Genomic DNA, 20344 nt, shown 5'->3' on the forward strand with positions numbered 1-20344 from the left:
ACAACCAGTTATTGTTTCATAGATAAAGAAATTTCTCTTTCCCATCAAATCCTATTGCATAAGCTTCCATGCGTTGCATTTTTAGCAATCTTTGTGGCCTCCCTATTGCATTGTGGGATATAGTTGGAGAGTTTGAGTTGGTTCGTGTATTTCTTATGGTTTAATCCCATCTTATGGTTTTTCAACATATGAAAAATGATACTTTTCAAGAGCATCATTAAATGAATGACATCTTAATCCATTCCAAGACTCAAGAGGAGCATCATGTCCATGTTCCCTAAGTTCTACAATGATTGTGAGAATATGCAGTTTATGTGAAACTTAAAAGTGCAATTATGACCACAATCAAGTAGAAATCCTAGGATATATCATCTTATTAGAAGGTATCAGGATGGAAACAATTCTAGACTAGTAGACACCATGATCCATGGGCGATACTTAATCTTCTTGGTGTTTGCAAATTTTTATTGCAAATTCATAAAGAATCACTTGAAAATGATTTTGCATCTAATAAATTCACATAGGAGAACCAATCATTTCCATGAACTTGAGGTGCAAGTTAAGGGGTTGGAGAGCTTAAAGAATGTCTCAATGGTCGAAACATACTTCGATGTCTCAATTGAATACAAAAGTATGTTATTTACCATACTTAAATGGTGTTTACTATACTCGAATGGTCGAAACATGCTAGAATGTGAATGCATGTATGGTACATATAGTTCATACAACCTCAACCTTTAAGCGACATAGCTAGAACAAAGTGATAGCTGAATTATGCATTTTGCAATAATGTAGTTACCAGCTCTTTAATTTATCCCTTCAATACCTCTATAATTTATCTGAAATCCTATTCATATTTTTAGCCATTCAATCCAATCATTTCTATATAAATCAGGATTTAGCAATGTTTAGACTACCAACCAACTAGAAGAAACTTTTTGTTTTGGCAAAACTTGATGCACCGTACATTGATTCTCATGTAAGCTAGATCAAAAGGCAGAAATGTTGCATCAATTCCTTGGTTCATGGAAATTTATTATTTTAGATTAGCGTTATGTCAACAACGGATGATATTGTGTTGATTTCTAACTCTCCGGAGGGACTACAAAGACATCTAAATGCCTTAAAACTATTTTGTACGGACAAAGGTTTGTCAATCAACATGAATAAAACTAAAGTGATGGTGTTTAACACCACCCAAGCATGGGTAACAAGATCAAAACCAGAATTCTTCGTGGGAGAGGAAAAGGTGGAATACACACGCTCCTACACATGCCTAGGAGTAACATTTACAGGACCTAGGTTCTCCTTACACCGAGTCTTAACAAGGCAAATCATTGGAAAGATTTAGAGAGACCTTTAGTGTCAATGATTGCTCACATGATAAGGAGCAAAGCATCGGTGCCCCACGATATAATCCGGCCAGAGATGGGAGCAACACCTATAATAATCGAGGCGTTGTTCCGATCAGTGACATTTATCCAACGTCTTTGGGAGCTCCCTAAATGAAGGTACCCAAGGTTGGCACTTATGTCATCAAAACAATTGGCTGAAAATGGAGACACTCATTGTTATACTAAAATGCCACAATGGTTCGAGTCACATGGCATGAGTATAAATGTACTACCCCCGTTCCAATATAGCTTGGACTGTCCCCATCTAAATATGACTAAAGTGGAAAAGAATAGAGTGATCCGAACTAATATTATTAACTTGGAAAACAAGATAACATGGATCAGCCCCAAAATACCACTTGGTACAAAGATGGCCCACTATAAGACACTTCTTACATACATCAGAGGATGGATTTGTCATCATGCCACCTTATATGGACATACATCTATTCTATGTGTTGCGTAGTGTGATAGGGCAGCTAAGAACTTCATCACATTAGCTACAGATTGAGGTAGGCAGATATACACAACTACCTCTAGAAGAGAGAATTTGCCAATTGTGTCGTCAAGGAGTGGAATCTGAGGAACACTATGTTTGTCATTGTAGTGTCTTTTATGAAATCAGAGGGAGATACCATTGCCTCTTTAAACAAGGCTTTGGCCCACTACGCAAGGTAATGGAATATGAGGACCAATGATGCCTAGGACTTTTCTTGCAAGAGCTCAAGAGACATCGAGAAAAGTTGAAGAATACAACCACACAAGCTCGTCCACAAAGAACAATCACAACTTTCTTTAGCCCCATCACTCCTACTAATCCTATAAGTCCATCAGGGGATACACAAATGGGCTCCAAACTAGGACATAACAACGGGGTTACAATTGATCGGGCAATAGCAATTTGCCGTGCACGTAGGTCCCGCCCCCATGGACCACTACCTCAACACCCTTGTCATTGACAAATAAAAGCCATTATCTCCCGCCACCGTAGATGCTTCCCTCGCTTCGAAGACATTTCCATTCTAAATTGACCTATGCTAGAGATCTTTTGAAGAGAAAAGCTACAATATACCTAACTTGAGGATCTCACATGTGCCAAAAACCATATTCCCTCATTTCTTTTCTTTTCATGTTATTTACTTTTATATTTACTGTGTAATATTTATTTTATTTTGATTTGTTCTCAAAGACGAGACAACACTTAAGATGTAATCTCTTATTTGGTCTTATAGGCCATTTTGGCCCCTTAAAAGACGTTAATATATCTTTCTTTCTTTCTATAAAAGTTTACATGCTTTCTATATTATACATTCAAAAGTTGTTCTTTATTTCTTCACTCCAAAATCATAGTGGGATGAGCCAAAAAAATATTTGTAATGAAGAAGACCAGTACATATTTGGATTAGGACAAAGTGATGAAAACAAATGGTCTTCATATAAAATGTAGCGATAAAAAACGAGTTGCAAAGTGAAACCCTCTTTATATACATGTAATGTAACGTATAGGAAATGAGTACCAAAACAGGCTCTTCAGATATGATACACCAGTAAGTCATACAAATAAGATATGAATTCGAATTCGACAAAGATGAACTGCAGGATAATGCAACATCATATCCTGTTTTCGATGACAGAAGTCCATATATATTTATTACATGCATCAATACCGACTGAAAAATCTTCACATTTTATCTTCTTGCCAAAACATTATCCTCTAACCCTCTCCATTCCTTTTTCAGCTCTTTGCATTCGTTCTTTATATGTTCTCCATTCAAGATGGCAACGCTCTCTTACCTACATGATTACAAAGATTATAACAGTAACTTATTTTCTTTCTCTCTTAAATTATAACCGTAACCTTAATATATCTTAAGAGTTGTATTGTCCATGAACACAATGCATTTGATATAGGCATTTCGTTCTACTAATTACTTTCCATGAAATAAAGAAAACAAAAGGGTTAAATTGAGCCTTACCCCTTCCCAGGCGGTTTTGTTATCAGTAGCTTTGCCCTGAATGAAATTTCACACATGTTCACATAGAGTGAGAAAAAACATTGTATTGTATTGTATTGTATCATAATGTATTTGTGACGAAAGGTTCACTCCCCGCAAGGACCACTTGGATCAAAATGATTACCTGATTACCTAAGGATGGCACCACTTTGTGTACAATATACTGTGAATCGACAACACCTATCTTCTCATGAGCAGGCTGCAAAAATGAAGCACACACTTTCTTAATCATCACTATCTCTCCACTTTTTGTTTCCAGTTACTTAGAAGAACTCCAAATAGCATGGGACGAGTTTCTAGAAATGTCTCAGTTCTCTTGTTCCTTCACCCGACCCCAGAAATTAATGTAGAGCTGATGTACACTTAACTAAATCAAAATACCTGAATTTTGAATTTACTATTTGTATACGTTTTCATGACCATCCCTATGGTTGAAAATGGTGGTTTAAAGTCTTCAATCCTTGTATAGTCTCCTCAGACAAAACCTCCACCGTTTACAACAACCCCTACTTCTCCCGGGTTTCAAATCAACAAACATCCACCGCTCAGAACATGGTTAGATCACTAACTCAGACCCCTTACTCTCATTCTATCTTTAAAAAAAAGGGAGGGAAGGGTGCACAGTTAGCAGTCTTTCATACATGATTCCTCTTAGCTTAGCAACCGATGGCTTGTTCTTCTACCAGCACACTTCTCTCCCTCCTTTTATGGATCATGAATACAATGATGATATACAGAGAAAGAAATTTAATATAAATCTCATTCTTGCAAAAACTGCACAACCAAGAACCCAAATGCAGCATAAACATGCATATACATAGTGAAGAAGCACACTAACCCCTCATAAATTTCATTGATATAAATGAGCCTGGGAAATGTAAAACAAAAAAAACTCAATCCTACCTCAACACACTTTCCCAATGTGAAGTCTAAACCCCAGCCATGAACAAGATCATTCTGCAACACACATAGCCACCTTCAGTATTTTGTACATGTTTTAAAAAATTTCATGATTTCTGATTAGCATCTTATAGATCATGACCTGAATCATATTCCAAACACACTGCCATGCTGTCCTTGAAAAGACAGGTGCCATGATCTCTACAAATCTAGACAGAAAATTTGGAAGGTCCATTAAAAATGATAAAGATTACACAAATAAATAAACAGAAAAATTGAGAAGAGACAAAAACTACCCCGCACATGGAGGTTTACGAGGATCAGAACACCAGCCAGGTTTTTCCTCTGTGGACCTGTAATAAATATGTAGATTATAAGCATGCACCCCAACACAAAATTTTGGAGAAAAACTTCTAGCAGCCCTTATTTTGCACAGTTTAAACTGGTCTTACTTATGCACTTCAGAATTGCCCAGTCGCTTTGTCATCTGCCATGTCAACCCTCGGTCAGGTTCTAAACCTGGTTGAGAAATCTCTAAACCATGTTTCTTTACTAATCGTACATACCTAATTTCCATTACAAAACATCTTCATCAGCACCACGCCTATAACGAAGACAGGTACTAACTACTTTAAAGTTACATAAAAACAAACTTTCAGGTAACATGAGCCTGAAAGATATATCCAAGCAGAAGCAAACTTTGATAATATTAGCTGCCAATGATCAATATATGACTATTTTGACAAGAGACAGCATAATAAGTGAAGTTTCCTGATTTCGTGAATGCCTGGACATATCATATATGTGAAGTGTGTGATCATTTTCTAGTGTAGCCAAGGTTTTTACCATGTCAATAAAAAGCTCTGAATTGCTGTGCAAAATCTTATTATAATTTGAATGTCTGAAATCTGTAGCATACATTTCCTCAGTTGCTCAACATACCTGGGGAAAAACATGGGGTGCTACAAACATCACTAAAAGACTGTAAATTAGCTCAGACCTTTCTTTTGCAAGGAATGACAACACTAACACATGGAGATATATGTATTTATCGAATATATGACTGGAAATGTTTGTGGCCTATTTCTAAAATATGTGTACATAGAAGGAAAAAGGGCTCTTTGAATGGCAACTTGTCATTGGGGGTAACAACTAACTTCTCTTTCATCTAGAGAATGTTATTGTCAATCCTAGTTAAATAAAGAACCCAAAATCTTTACAGAGTACCACTGGAAAGCATTGCCCTTTAAACATTATAAGAGAGAAAGAGAGACGCTATTTAGACAATTTAAAGCCAACCGATATTCTACAAAACCCTTTGTAGCATTTAAATTACAGATATTCTCATAATTGAACTATGTCACAAGAAATCGTACTCTTCTGCATCAAAATGCTGCACATCCAAGTCTTCATCCCAAATGAATATATAATCGAAGGGCTCCACGACATCAGGATGGAGAAATCTCTTTGCAAACCACCTGTAGTCATCATCAGAAACACTCGAGATGAGACTGAGATACATACAACATGTATATCTCTGAAATGTGTGTAAGTAACTTTAACAGTTTCAAGATGCAAGATCAGTCACTCTAGTGTTACTATAGAACTTACTCCGCTAATAATTCATCCTAAAAGTGCTCGATAAAAGAAAAAATATAAGTGCACCCAAATCCCGGAGGCTCAACATGAGAAATACATCCATATGCATTGATATCAATAGCTCAATTTTCATAAAGAAACTCAGGCACACAACCTTGCATTCAACTATACAGGGCAACATGTTGCCAACAAATGGCAAGCATAAGCAACCTTTTCTTGATATAAACATGATGTATATGATATTCAATAAACACTATGCTATTGAGAGCACAGTATTTTCTGATTATAATTTGGCATGCAAATTTGTAAGACCGCCTTTGTTGTCTAGCATGACATTGACTCGTACACAAGGTTAAACAAGACTTGCATGGAAATTATATAGTTTTATAGAGGCCATCATCTATATTCCTCATGGTGTTACTATGGCTGTTTCCTCCTTCATGATAGTCTAGTTATGGATGTGATATAAGTTTTGATCTGATAGGACTCTTTTTTGACAGACCATTGAAAAGGTTCCAATCAGTCCTCTCCAGCTACTAAAATTTAAAAAAAACACTAAATCAAAATATAATTAGAAACCCACCATTTACTTTGTTTCCTCGCACTGATATGGATTGCCCTTCGAGACCACTCGAACTCATCCCATTCATTTGTGCGTCCATCATAGTGGAAAAGCACAACCGTCCAATTTGCAGAGAACTTTGATATTAAAGGATGATGCATTTTGTTAAAAATTCAGCCAAACGCTTCATGAGAATGAAATGGCAATAATGTCATGACTGACCAGATGGAGAACAAACCTTAGACATGGCGGCCTTTATAATGTCTTTCTGGTCAAAACCAACTGTAAATGTCACCAAATACTTTGCCTTGAATGGTAAATCCTGCAACACAAACCAAGACCCATGTAAAGACCATAATACAATCTTTCTATTAGAGGTAAAGAAAGATTATGTTACAATTTAATGTAAAAACTGAAATAAGAATTTTCATGACAACACAGCAGAGGACTGCACTTTCATAATGTAGACCTTTTCATTCATGTAAAATCAGAAACCAGTATGTAAATGCATTCATATATTAATGATAAAAAACGAATTAATGTGGTGATATGAAAACAAACCATCATAGAAATTTCTTGCACCAGAAAAATGAGAGCAAACATGTAATACAAAACTACACAAATTTTGAAAATAGTCTGCATTCCTTGTCCTCATAGAATATTCTCCATCATGTGTAGAATTCATAACCTCATATATGGATAGTTCTTCAATAAGTAATGTTAACTCTACAGATAAAACTATTAAGAAGGATGCTTTCTCATTGTATAAGGCACAAATATTGATTTCCTCCCACATTCATTCATTCATAGTTCAGTGTCACGAACAGAACATTGGCATGCATAAGGAGGAAGTAAATTGGTAGAAGTTAAGAAATGGCTTGTGTCCCCACAAGTGTAAAGGGGATAAGATGAACACACCCAAGTTGTAAAGAGGTAAGTCTTTCCTTAATTTCTTGTATGATTTTGGTCTCCTTGGTTTCTGGAAGTGCATTCATTCTTGAGTGTGTTTTATTTAGTTAAGTTGTGTATGTTCACTACATAATTGCTTATATTAATGAGCTCATTAGTTTACTGGGTGAATGTGATGACTTAGTTGAGAACGGTTCGTCCTGAACACTTAACATAATCATTATTAGTCTTAGCAGCAGTTGACAACTGGTCCTACCCATGTTGCTAACAATACTATAAACGACAAAAGATCCCTCTTATAAAATACTATAATTCTCATGGCCTAACACTAACTGTCAAGTCTCGAATTCAAAAGAACACATGGGAACAGGGAGAACGAGAAGGGACCCAACAGTTCCCAAACCCATAACAATGCACACGTTGGTATCACAAATCAAAGAAGACAAGGCAGTAACAAGGCATTGGAGATAGGTCATTGTGACTCAGACTTGCCAGACATTAACAATCAATGGAGGAGAGAGCCATTTCTATCTTCTCAGACCTAGCAACCATACTACCTCTTTACATCATTCCCATTGTTTGCATGCCATTATTTATCCCATCATCAGCTTCAAGTGGAATCAGTCATATAGTCCATGGATACCATGCTTGTATACCTTTCTCATATACATTAGAGACTCCTCCATGAAAATCCCTACTACCTAAAACATGCCTTCCTGTTTTTTATTTCCAAATTCCAGATTAGCCAGTCATGTTCTTTATCATGTAATATTTTGCCTTTCTCTGGATACCCAAAGTAAAAATACACTTGTGTTTATAATCTGTCTCACAGACCAATTCAGCTTTCAGTAGACATACCATTCTTACATACTCACTACTAATGAAATATCATGTGTAATATACAATTCAAGGATATTGTGGTTTCCAAATCACAACCAAAATTAGTCTCTTCCATCTTATGAGTAAAGTATGGCTATATAATTCAAATAACCATCATAACTTTTCGGCATAAGTAAACAGATGGGAAACTTTTCAGCATCCTCTACAATTAGCTCAATTTCTAGGAATAAACTCAAATAACACATACTTGGTACAAAGTGAAGTTTTAACCACTTTTCAGAAGAAAAAAAAATCAAACAGAACAAACCTCATCGGGATTACCCCAAAGCCTACGCAGATACAAATCTGTTGTTGCAGCAATGATACCAGGAGGTAGAACCTTTGCAGCATTAAGACTACTTTGTTGTGAGGTCTGCAGCACATACTTGTACTTCAGAGATGTAAAGGAAAATATTAGCAGTTCGATTTGAAAAAGACTAAAACAAGCCAAGATCTCAGTAAATAGTAGACATCATTAGTTTGCCACTACAAGTTATAGATGAACCCAGAAAGGAGAACATGCATTTCATTACAGGATACTCTTTTCTTTTCTTATCGACTATCAACTAAAAACTTGATATTTCGTAAACTGAAAAAGGAGATTCAACAAGTTTCAGTTAAAGACCAACAACTGGTTAATACGAAGTTCCAATTGTGAGACACCACATCCTTCAGTGTGAAATGAGGAAGAGGGTCATAGGTATTGGAATGATGGAAGATAATTCTCAATTAGGTTGAAATCTCTAGAAACGCATGCCATGCTTTCCTTTATCATGTTACATTTATATGCTCTAGAATCCTGCTGGTTTATGGCCAATCAAAGAACATGATGATGAAAGGTCGCCACCTCTTCACTGAACCATCACAAAAGTGAAAGATCATCAACTTTTATTGAATGGCCTTCAATGCCCTGGAGTGGTTCACAAATGGAACCACTTGACTTGAGGAAACATGAGGGGACAACTCAACCACAATGAAAGCTCAAGAAAGAAAGATATTTTAACGTCTTTTAAGAGGCCAAAATGGCCTATAAGACCAAATAAGAGATTACATCTTCAGTGTTGTCTTGTCTTTGAGAACAAATCAAGATAAAATAAATATTACACAGTAAATATAAAAGTAAATAAGATGAAAAGAGAAGAAATGAGGGAATCTGGTTTTGTCACATGTGAGATTCTCAAGTTAGGTATATTGTAGCTTTTGTCTTCGAAAGATCTCTAGCATAGGTCGATCCAGAATGGAAATGTCTTCGAAGCGAGGGAAGCACCTACGATGGCGGGAGATAATGGCTTTTATCTGTCCATGACAAGGGTGTCGAGGTCGTGGTCCATGGGGCCAGGGCCTAAGTGCACGGAAAATTGCTATTGCCCGATCAATTGTAACCCCTTTGTTATGTCCTAATCTGGAGCCCCCTTGTAGCATTAGTAGAAGTGATGGAGCTAAAGAAAGTTGTGATTGTTCTTTGTGGATGAGCTTGTGTGGCTATATTCTTCAACAACTTTTCCCGATGTCTCTTGAGCTCTTGCAAGAAAAGTCCTAGGCATCGTTGGTCCTCATATTCCATTACCTTGTGTAGTGGGCCAAAGCCTTGTTTAAAGAGGCAATGGTATCTTCCTCTGATTTCATAAAAGACACTTCAATGACAAACATAGTGTTCCTCAGATTCCACTCCTTGATGACACAATTGGCAAATTCTCTCTTCTAGAGGTAGTCGTGTATATCTGCCTACCTCAATCTGTAGCTGATGTGATGAAGTTCGCAACTGCCCTATCACACTACGCAACGCATAGGATAGATGTATGTCCATATAAGGTGGCCTGATGACAAATCCATCCTCCGATGTATGTAAGAAGTGTGTCTTATAGTGGGCCATCTTTGTACCAAGTGGTATTTTGGGGCTGATCCATGTTATCTTGTTTTCCCACAAAAGGTGTGTGATTCCGCACTAATAAATCTTTGCCCATGGCGAAGGCTTAATATCTCTTTCTCAATGTTCAACATTGTTTCATGGATCAAGAATTTGGATTTCACAGTCCTAAATGTGGGGCTGCTGTACTCTCAAATCATTACATGTAGGGTGAATTTACCCATATTAGTGCAAAACAAACGAAATGTTCCTCAAAGCACATGCTCTACCAATTCATCATTTGACCACTATTAATCTACTTACGAATAGGATAATTCTAAGAAATGATTTTTTGCTGGGCATTATGAGGCTATAAAGTTTGAGAAAACTTCTTCTAGGCAAGTTTCGAGAACATAATATGCAACATTGCCAATCCACATGTTTAACTGATCACTGAAAAGAAAGTTATAGTTTTCTCACCTTAGATGTTGATGGTAAAAAATCAGCTATTTGACTCAAGGAACCTCTTGTTTTGGAGCCAAACTGTATGGCCAAAAACCAGAAAGTGAGCTCAAAGAAAATGGAAACAAGAAATACCGATGTAACAAAGGTATAGGATGCACCATAATACATTGTTGGAAGTGGTTCCAATGAAGAAGCCGGCCAGAAAACCCATAGCCACACCAAACATGACTCTTCTCGTGTCAGAGGTCTTTCTAGCGAAGCCACTAGATGGAACAAAAAAACAAAATCCAATGTAATCTAAACATATATAACTGAGACATTTACAATGGATTTTGGCAGAGTTCTTTTCTTCTATATATTGTTTGATTTTTTCTTCTTGTTTTCCCCAAAAATGGTATTCACAATTACACACAAATACATCTAATTACAGGGTTTACGAGGAAGGGGTTGAATGGATTTGGCGTTTTTCATGGCATGATACATCTTCCGATAATAATAAAAAATATCTAGTGCTTTCACTTCACGAATTTCTCTGAGGAGGATCAAAACACACCCAGATAAACATTTGTCACAGGATTTAAGAGGGTTTTAGGATAGGTTTTGGCGTGAGTTTTCTGCACAATACAACCTGTGGCATAAAATACTTAGCGGTTGATTGAGTGGGGTGTCCCCAATCAGGAAGGAACAAAAATCCAACGTAAATTCTACAATACATATATAGACATATCCATACACATGCATGCATACATACATACATACATACATACAAAAGACCTTGAAGAGAAAAGAACAAGAATAGATCACCTGCAAGTGATGGATATATCAAATATAAAATTAAATGAATAATGACTCGTTAAAAAACCCTCGAAATTTTTGAAGAAAACACGGAGATAGAATCGACAGGAGAAGAAGAGGAAGAAAAACAAGGAGACTTGGTAAGAATTAATATATATATATATATATATAGGGTTTAGGTTTGAGGGTTTAGGGTTTAGGGTGTATATATATATATATATGGGTTCCTTCTGTTTGTTGCTTATACCTGTGAAGAATGGCCATTGTTTGTCGAGGACCCAGGAAAGAAAAGAAGAAGAAGAAACACGAGAGTTTGAGAGGGAGGAGAGGTATATGAGAAATGGGTATTCAGCTAAGGGTAAGAGGAGAGATGGAATCAAAGAGCACCATAGCCCAAAAAGTAAACTATGATTTCTATCTCTGCATCTGTCAGTCTGGGTGCGAGATAGAGATCACTTCTCAACGTGATCATAAGCAGCAGCACTAAACTAATTCTAACTGTAAATTGCACCACAGCAGCAGCAGCAGGAAGGAGCCCATAACAAGAGGCCCAATCAATCAATCAATCTCTCATAGTCACCTGCCTGCCCATCCTATTGGCCGCCCGCCCATCCGACCGGCCCGCTCCTTGTCCGCTCACCCACCCTGTTGGTGCTCTTTAAATCAAGAGATCACTCTTGTTAAACCAGCAGGCCTCTCTCGTGTTTGAAAATCATGATCGTCTTTCTCTGTTATGCCACAAGTGTGAATAATGCATACCAGAGAGAGAAAAGAGTGCCCATATAGATGTAGCTCGATTGATAAAGTTGCCTAATGGAGACCAATGAGTAATGGGTTCAACCCCCCTACATTCCACAGTGGCATCTGGTAAATTAAGAGATATGTTACTAATAACTATGTAGTAATAGAGAGGTGAGAAATTTGGGTTTTGAACCCAAGACATAGTGTTTGTAGTGTAGAACTTGTGAAGAAACAAGCTCAACAAAAGCATGTGATGCTCATTGGGAAATAAGATATTCTAAAGTAGCTATTAGGAAATTAGCAACTAGTGAACATATAAGTACTCACGGCTATTTAGCTATTTAGCTGCATATATAAGTCACTTATATACTGAGGTAAAAAAGTAAGAGTAGTATGAGAGTAGCTCTAAGAGGAGAAGAAGTAGGTTCTCTTTGTGTAATGAAATAGAAGCTTTTGGGTTGCTACAGAGGTAAGTCTCCTTCCCCCTTCCTTTTTTGTCTTGAACACACTAAACGATCCAGCACATCACGATCCGTTGTGCATTAAGAAGAGTCGGAGCGCCTTCGTAACATGGTATCAGAGCAGAGTTGCTCGTAAAGAGGAATAATACAAATCTAATAAGTTTGGTTCTGGTTGCTGGTCTGAATCAGAGAGTTGTTTGTGACGTTAATCGTAGCAAAAGCCCTAATTTGAAAGAGAGAATGGTTGTTGAGAATGGAAGCCAAATAGTCACAGAAAAGTTGGACAAAAACAATTTCCCTGCGTGGAAATTTGGAATGACAAATTTCCTGATGGGAAAAGGATATTGGGATTACATTGAAGAAGACCTAGAAGAGGCTCCAGAGATCCCTAAAGAAAATGCAATTGCTGCATAGATTAAAGCATTTAAGGAATGGAATCAAGGGGCAAGGAAAGTATTGCATTGGCTGTCACTTAGCATCTCAGATTCGATGCTTCGACACATACAAGATGCTTTGCTTCCAAAAGAAGCTTTTTTCAGTAAACACAAAGGCTAGAAAGCTTTAGTTGAAGGCTAAGCTAAATACCTTGGAAAAATAAAGAGCATATGTGAATCACTTGCTTCTATTAATGTGAAGGTAGAAGACAATGATAAGGTGGAAAAATGTTTAGAAGCTTAGGACCTCAATATAAAAGCTTCAAAACATCTATTCTCACAAGGGATAGCATCCCAAGTTTTCCAGATCTAGTTTCAATGCTTGTAGTGGAAGAAAGAAATCAGATGGATGATGTAAACAAACGAAACTCTGAGACTAAGGGACAAGCCCTCTACAATAGTGTTGGAAGAGGTCGAGGAAGAGGCCATGGAAGATTTGGTTCAGCTAGAACCAACAATAATTATCAAGGAAGAGGATAACAAGCTACACATGGAAGAAACAACATCAGAGGCAGGGGGAGCAATCGAGGCAGAGGTAAGCAAACTTATTTGAATGATAGTGGTTGTTGGTATTGTGGAAAACCAAGCCATACACAGGCCGAATGCTATAAAAAGCAAAATGATGAAAAAAGAGGGAAGAGACAGCAAAATAACTATGCTTCAACTAGTGAAAACTGTGATAAAGAAGGTGCACTTATGATACAACATGAGACAACAACAATGGTTGAATGCTCACAAAGATGTAATGAAGAGTATATGTGGTATGTAGATTATGGGGCATCTAATCATATGACTGGACATGCAAATTGGTTTGAAAGTCTAAGAGAGCCAGAGATTCCTGGTTATGTACAGACAGGTGATAATACCACTCATACAATCGAGCATGTTGGAGATATCCCATTGTGGGAAGAAAAAGGAAAAACAAAGTATATGTTGAATGTTATGCATGTGCTAAACCTTGCAAAAAATCTGATTTCTTCTGGACAGATAGTAGAGCAAGGAATGCAAGTTAAGTTTAAGCAAAGTGGATGCTTTATACAGAAACATGGAAAGCTTATTGCAAAAGGAAAATGACAAGGAAGAATGTTTGTGTTAAATGTGGATATGCCTAAAAAGATTACAACCATGTTTGTGGAAGGAATGAATGTAGTCTCATATGTGGAGATGTGGCATAAAAGAATCGGTCACATAAGTATGCAAACCTTGCAAAATATGTTGAGGAAAAATGCAGTGGTTGGACTGCCTAAGTTGAAAGACTGTGAGATGAGCAAAATATGTGAAGCATGCCAAAATGGAAAGCAAAACATGTTAGCTTTCCCTCATGAAAGACATGTAAGCAAAAATTTGTTGGATTTGGTATATACAGATGTATGGGGACCAACAAAAAATGCATCAATTGGTGGCTGTAGGTTTTATGTAACATTTATTGATAGTTGCTCAAGGAAAACATGGGTTTACTTCATGAAAGAGAAAAGTGAAGTATTTGATTGCTTTCGTAAGTTTAAATGCATGGTAGAAAAGCAGGCTGGAACTAGAACAAAATGTTTAAGATCTAATGGACGAGGAGAATACTTCTCAAATGAATTTTCTAATTTTCTATGCAATCAAGGAATAAGGAGACAGTTCACATGTAGATATACTCCACAACAAAATGGAGTGGCTGAGAGAAAAAACAGAACTTTGGTGAACATAGCAAGAGCCTTCATGACTGAAAAAAATATGTCATTGTATTACTGGGTAGAAGCTGTAAACACAACAAACTTTATTCTAAATAGATGCATGACATCTGGAGTACATGAAGTAACTCCTGAAGAATGCTTCTATGGAAGGAAACCTAGTTTAGGGCACTTAAAAGTGTTTGGATGCCTTGCCTATGTCCATGTACCTACTGGAGTAAGAAGTAAGCTTGATCCAAAAGCTGAAAAATGTGTATTGTTGGATATTTAGAGGACCAAAAAGGGTATATATGCTATAACCCGTTGACAAAAAAGATTGTAGTGAGCCGTGATGTAATATTTGATGAGTTGGGTAGCTAGTACAACTCAAAAGAAAATGTAGAAACTAATGAAGACAATAAAAATGAAGACAAGAACAAAAATCTAAAAATGAAAGTGATAACCATGGAAATGGAAGCAATGTTGGACAACAAAGTTCAACATAAATAGAATGTACTAGACCATCTGAAAAATCTGGTAGTAAATCTAAATCAAATGCTTGGAGTGGAAAGAATGCAAAACAAAAAAAATATGATTATAAAAAGGGAAAACATAAGATGCCAGAATATGAAATGTTTGATGAAGGATCTAGAAAAATGGAAGATGTAGATTCAGATACATCATTGGATGATGAGTTGGGTATACGAGCCTTGAAAATCCTTGGTATTGAGAAGGCAATGAAAGATGCAAATAAAAAACTGAGAAGATCATATAGAGAGAAAAAGACTGTTGAAAGATTTGGTTATGATACATACATGGCTATGCATCATGCGTATATGTCTAAAGTGGTACAGATTCTTGATCCAAATAGTTTTGATGAAGCAAAATCTGATAAGAAATGGGTGAATGTAATGCAAGAAGAAATAGAGGCATTGGTTGAAAATAAAACATGGGATTTAGTAAAGTTACCAAAAGGAAAAAATGTTGTAGGTTGCAAATGGGTATACAAAACAAAGCATGATTCCAATGGGAATGTAAGTAGGCATAAAGCAATACTTGTGGCAAAGGGATATGCCCAGATGCAAGGAATTGATTATGATGAAACATTTGCACTGGTTGCAAAAATGGCAACCTTGAGGACACTACTTGCTGTAAGTGCAGCCAAAAGATGGGTTTTGCACCATATGGATGTAAAAAATGCCTTTTTACATGGTAACTTGGAAGAGGAAGTATACATGTGTCAACCACTAGGATTTGAAGATAAGAAGCATCCAGAATATGTTTGTAAGCTGAAAAATGCTCTTTATGGACTGAAACAAGCACCGAGAGCATGGCACAAAGAACTTTCAAAATCTCTTAAAAAATTTGCCTTCAAAATATCAAAGGTTGATCCATCATTGTATATAAAAAGGACAAATGATTGCATTATTGTGATTTTGATTTATGTAGATGATTTAATCATCAGAGGCGATTCTATGGATGAAATAAATAAGCTGAAGAAAAATTTGGAAATGCAATTTTATATGAAGGCTTTGGGAGAGTTGAGATACTTTCTTGGTATTGAGATGATTAGATTTGAAAGTGGTATATATATGTTGCAAAAAGAGTATGCAACAACTATGTTGAAGAAGTATGGTATGCTTGGATGCAAACCTATTGATGTACCGCTATTTAAGAACTGCAAATTGAGGGTTGGTTTGGGAGCCAAAATAGAAGATGTAAACATGTATAAGTCTATGGTGGGCAACCTCATATATTTGACTATAACAAGACCTGATTTGAGTTGTGTTGTTTGATTAGTCAACTAGTTTACGCAATAGCCAACAAAGCCATATTTGGACTACATTAGAAGAATCTTGAGGTATGTAAAAGCTACTCAGAACTATGGATTGTTTTACAGGGCTGATCTGGACATAAAGCTGGAAGGATATACATATGCCGATTGGGCTGGAAGCCAAACTGATAGAATATCCATGTTAAGCGCTTGGATAACAACACAACCAATCATGAATAAGAGCGCATCAACAAGGACGTAGTATGAAGAGGAAACGGCAAGAGGAAAAGAAGCAACGAGACGTCCAAGTGTGAAAGGCTATACCCTAAACGTGAAAGTTATATAAACCACATAGTAGTGGCTTTGTGGGGGTTCTCCCATTTGTAAAGATCTCCTAATTGATTAAGAGCTAGAGCTTCCTCTCCTCCACCTTGTAACTTTTAAACTTAAGAGAGATTAGTGAAATGTTTAGTTAGAGAACACTAATCTCTCTTCCTTGTTGGTGCTAGACCTCTTAGTAAAGAGGGTTAATAAACATATTCATTACTCTTGTGGTCTACATTCATTACCCCATTGTCTATGAGAGCAAGCTTGAGAGAGTGAGAGAGGTATCGTGCTTAATCATCTATTAATAGTTAAGTGAGTGTGAGGCTTAGAGGTGTCCAACAACCGTCTCCGCCAGATTCGCCATCAAAAGGGTATACGCCGGTCTGAATCCTGCAATGACATTACGAAGCTTATTCTATCGATACATAGATCCTTCACATCTATTTGGCACCGTTGCCGGGGCACGACCGCCGCTTAAGCTTATTTTGAGTAGCCAAAAACTCGTAGGCAACCCACTTGACGAAGGAAGAAATCGAAAGGGAACCACTATTTTCTGTTTTTCTCTCACTATTTCATAGTTTAATTAAGTTAAATTTATGTTTTTCCCTCACTATTCCTTAGTTTAATTAAGTTAATTATCTATTTTTCTCTCACTATTTCATAGTTTAATTAAGTTAATTTTCTAATTTTCCCTCACTATTCCTTAGTTTAATTAAGTTGATTTTCTGTTTTTCTCTCACTATTTCATAGTTTAATTAAGTTAATTTTCTGTTTTTAAAAGAAGTTTTGAACTACCCTCCCTTAATCGCCTAGACATTAACAAGCTATTCGTTCAGTTAACACTAAACATTGTGGAGATTGAGCCGTTACAGGGCAAGCATAACCATCGTGATTCTCGGGGATTACGATCATCCCACGGGACACGAAACGACCGTTGGCGCCAAAAAGTTCAGATTTCCCATGCAAAATTTGTCGAAAGAACAGAGTTCGATAAGGGAAGCATCCTTCGACGAACCCTCATCATTCGACGAAAGATCATCCTTCGATGAACCCTCATCATTCGACGAAAGATCATCCTTCGACGAACCCTCATCCTTCGACAAACCCTCATCCTTCGACGAAAGATCATCCTTCAACAAACCCCCCTCATTCGACGAAAGATTATCATTCGACGAACCCTCATCATTCGACGAAAGATCATCCTTTGACGAATCCCCATCATTTGACGAACCCTCATCATTCGACGAAAGATTCAAAGTTCGGCAAACCTACAAAAGCTTGACAAGAAAACATGGCCGGATCCTCATGGACAAAGATGTTCAAAACCCGACCCACACGCCAGGAGGAGTCCACCCAAACCAACCAAACACACGATGCTGACCCACCTAACCCGACTCGGTACCGGGGAGGGTGGCTAACTCCAGGGACGCTACCAAACATGAACCTCCCATCGAGCCCGGGAACTAAAGCGCCTCTCAACACGCCCCCACTATATGAGAGCCCAATGGCAGACCCACTCAGTGTAGAGCGACACATACGAGACGCCGCGCAGGAGTTATGTGTGATAGAACACGAAATCAATCTATGGATGGTACAACTCGCGAAAGGGGGACAACCGAAAAGCATCACTCGAGATATTCAAGCCACTTTGGCGGAAAGGAAAGATAGATTCGCACGAGTGCAACAAAAACTTCACCTCCTAGAAACATCGTCGCACATGCATCGCCGAGGTGATGAGCACAACCCCGTACCGCATTCAAGCACAACGGGCGACAGTCCAAACGAAGCCCACACACAACGACACCCAACACTACCACGCATGGGCACAACCCCTACACCCGACCGGGCTACTCCTACACCTCCAAACGCCGAACTCACACTAGCGCTACAATCCATCCAAACTCTCGTAGCATTGATGGAAAAAGAGCGAGCACCCACAGACCATCTGAGAAACCTCACAAATGACAGTAGGAAGAGTGCTTCCATTTCTAAACTAGTACCCCGTTTTCTCAATTTCGGTGATGCCTATGATCACGTCAAGAGGTTCAAACAGATTTGTCGCGCTTATGAACCCCTCACAGAGATCACCAAGGTAGCCGCATTTGGGCTTACACTCGATGACCAAGCCGGAATTTGGTTTTGAACCTTGAATGAAGACATTGTCGCGGATTTCGAGTATGTCATCGAAGATTTCTTGATAAACTTCCTTCGTTGAGGGAATAAATGGAACCCGATTGACCAACTTTTCGCCCTCAAGCAAGAAGCGAACAAAACGGTCAGGGACTACATCCATCGCACAAAAAGCCTGCACCATCATTGTAGCCCGAGCAACAAGATGTCGGACGACAAATTGATGAGTTGTTTCATTAATGGTTTGTTCGATCCAACACTCCAAAATTTCCTGATTGCCAAGATGTGTTGTTAATTCGCTGAAGCCTGCACAATAGTGATGACCTTTGAAGATTCAATGAGCGGGTTACGGATACCCACTCAAGCACCCACGAACAACCGTGAGAAATCCTCGGACCTCACCCCCACTCTACCCACACCACCGAGACCACCCCGTATAGAAAGACCCCAAGCATACGCCCAAAGAGAAAATGTAAGGTGCACGGTTGCCAAGGCCACCACACAGGACATGAGTGCCCCCTCCTCCATCGACGGCCACAATACTGTAAGTGGTGCAAAGCTTTCGTGATGCATCCTCAAGAGAACTACTGGCAAACCCCCATCAGAAGGTACGGCCAAACACCAATGGTGGAGCACCCACGCTCACCTCCACCGCTTAGCCGCCCACAACTACCAGCGATACTCCCCCAACAACCCCCACTACCATGCATCGGCGCTTGCCTCGCCGAACTAGAATACACCACTGATAACCAAACCCAGATCGGGGAGAGCGCCCCCGAATACAAAGACTTGTACTGAGAGTACAGTCTTGAAGAAGAGGTGTTGTCCCACTTCGTGGACTTCGAAGGTGACCAAATACCAGTGTACGTCCTAAGAGGGGAACAACGGGGGCCCCCAATGTTGGAGACAAGGCCGTCAATGCGGAAGAGCAAACACCATTCGATTCTGTTGAATACTTGCGTATGACAGTTTCAAGGTCGTGCACAGAGATAGAGAGAGAGAGAGAGAGAGAGAGAGAGGCACAAAGAGTCTTTCTATTCCATAAGACAATAATACAACCCCCAACCTTACAAAGAGGTTACAAGGTCACTATATATAGTGACCGACTTAGGGCAACTACCATTTATGTTAATTACACAAATGGCCCAAACTTGATCTTTACAAAGGGATAGTGTGAGTACGTCCATTATACACTTGTATTCGACACTCCCCCGTAATGGGCGTATACATGGGTTATCTAAGATTACAGGTATAAACCTAGGTTCTCGGACATATCAGTTTTTGTTCGAGTCGGCAGGGTCCGAAGGCAGAAGACCGAACTGGTCGGGTCGGAAGAGTTGAAGCCGATCATTAAGGAACTGATGTCGGTTGTCCGAAACCATCCTGTGCTGTGTCCGGCTCTAACCGGACTGGTTTGTCGTTACGCCCATCTGATGCCGAAGGGACCGAAAGCGGTCT

General features: G+C 38.4%; 1 protein-coding gene across 1 annotated transcript; it reads right to left on the reverse strand.

Annotated features, from left to right (window-relative positions):
• Window positions 1-2812: 2812 nt before the first annotated feature.
• Window positions 2813-11746, reverse strand: LOC147853896 (uncharacterized). Its single transcript, XM_087332171.1, has 14 exons — window positions 11612-11746; window positions 10736-10832; window positions 10585-10647; window positions 8527-8649; window positions 6709-6792; window positions 6492-6607; window positions 5686-5787; window positions 4762-4875; window positions 4606-4662; window positions 4452-4518; window positions 4313-4366; window positions 3534-3608; window positions 3371-3406; window positions 2813-3188 (listed from the first exon to the last, which is right to left on the reverse strand). Exons 1-14 carry the CDS (start codon window positions 11626-11628, stop codon window positions 3102-3104), a joined length of 1092 nt encoding a protein of 363 aa, XP_087188297.1. The 5' UTR covers window positions 11629-11746; the 3' UTR covers window positions 2813-3101.
• Window positions 11747-20344: the final 8598 nt, after the last annotated feature.

This window comes from Azolla caroliniana, unplaced genomic scaffold (assembly GCF_043228905.1).
Source record: "Azolla caroliniana isolate FFs.n. ecotype wild unplaced genomic scaffold, voAzoCaro1.0.p SCAF_16, whole genome shotgun sequence".
Lineage (NCBI taxonomy): Eukaryota > Viridiplantae > Streptophyta > Polypodiopsida > Salviniales > Salviniaceae > Azolla > Azolla caroliniana.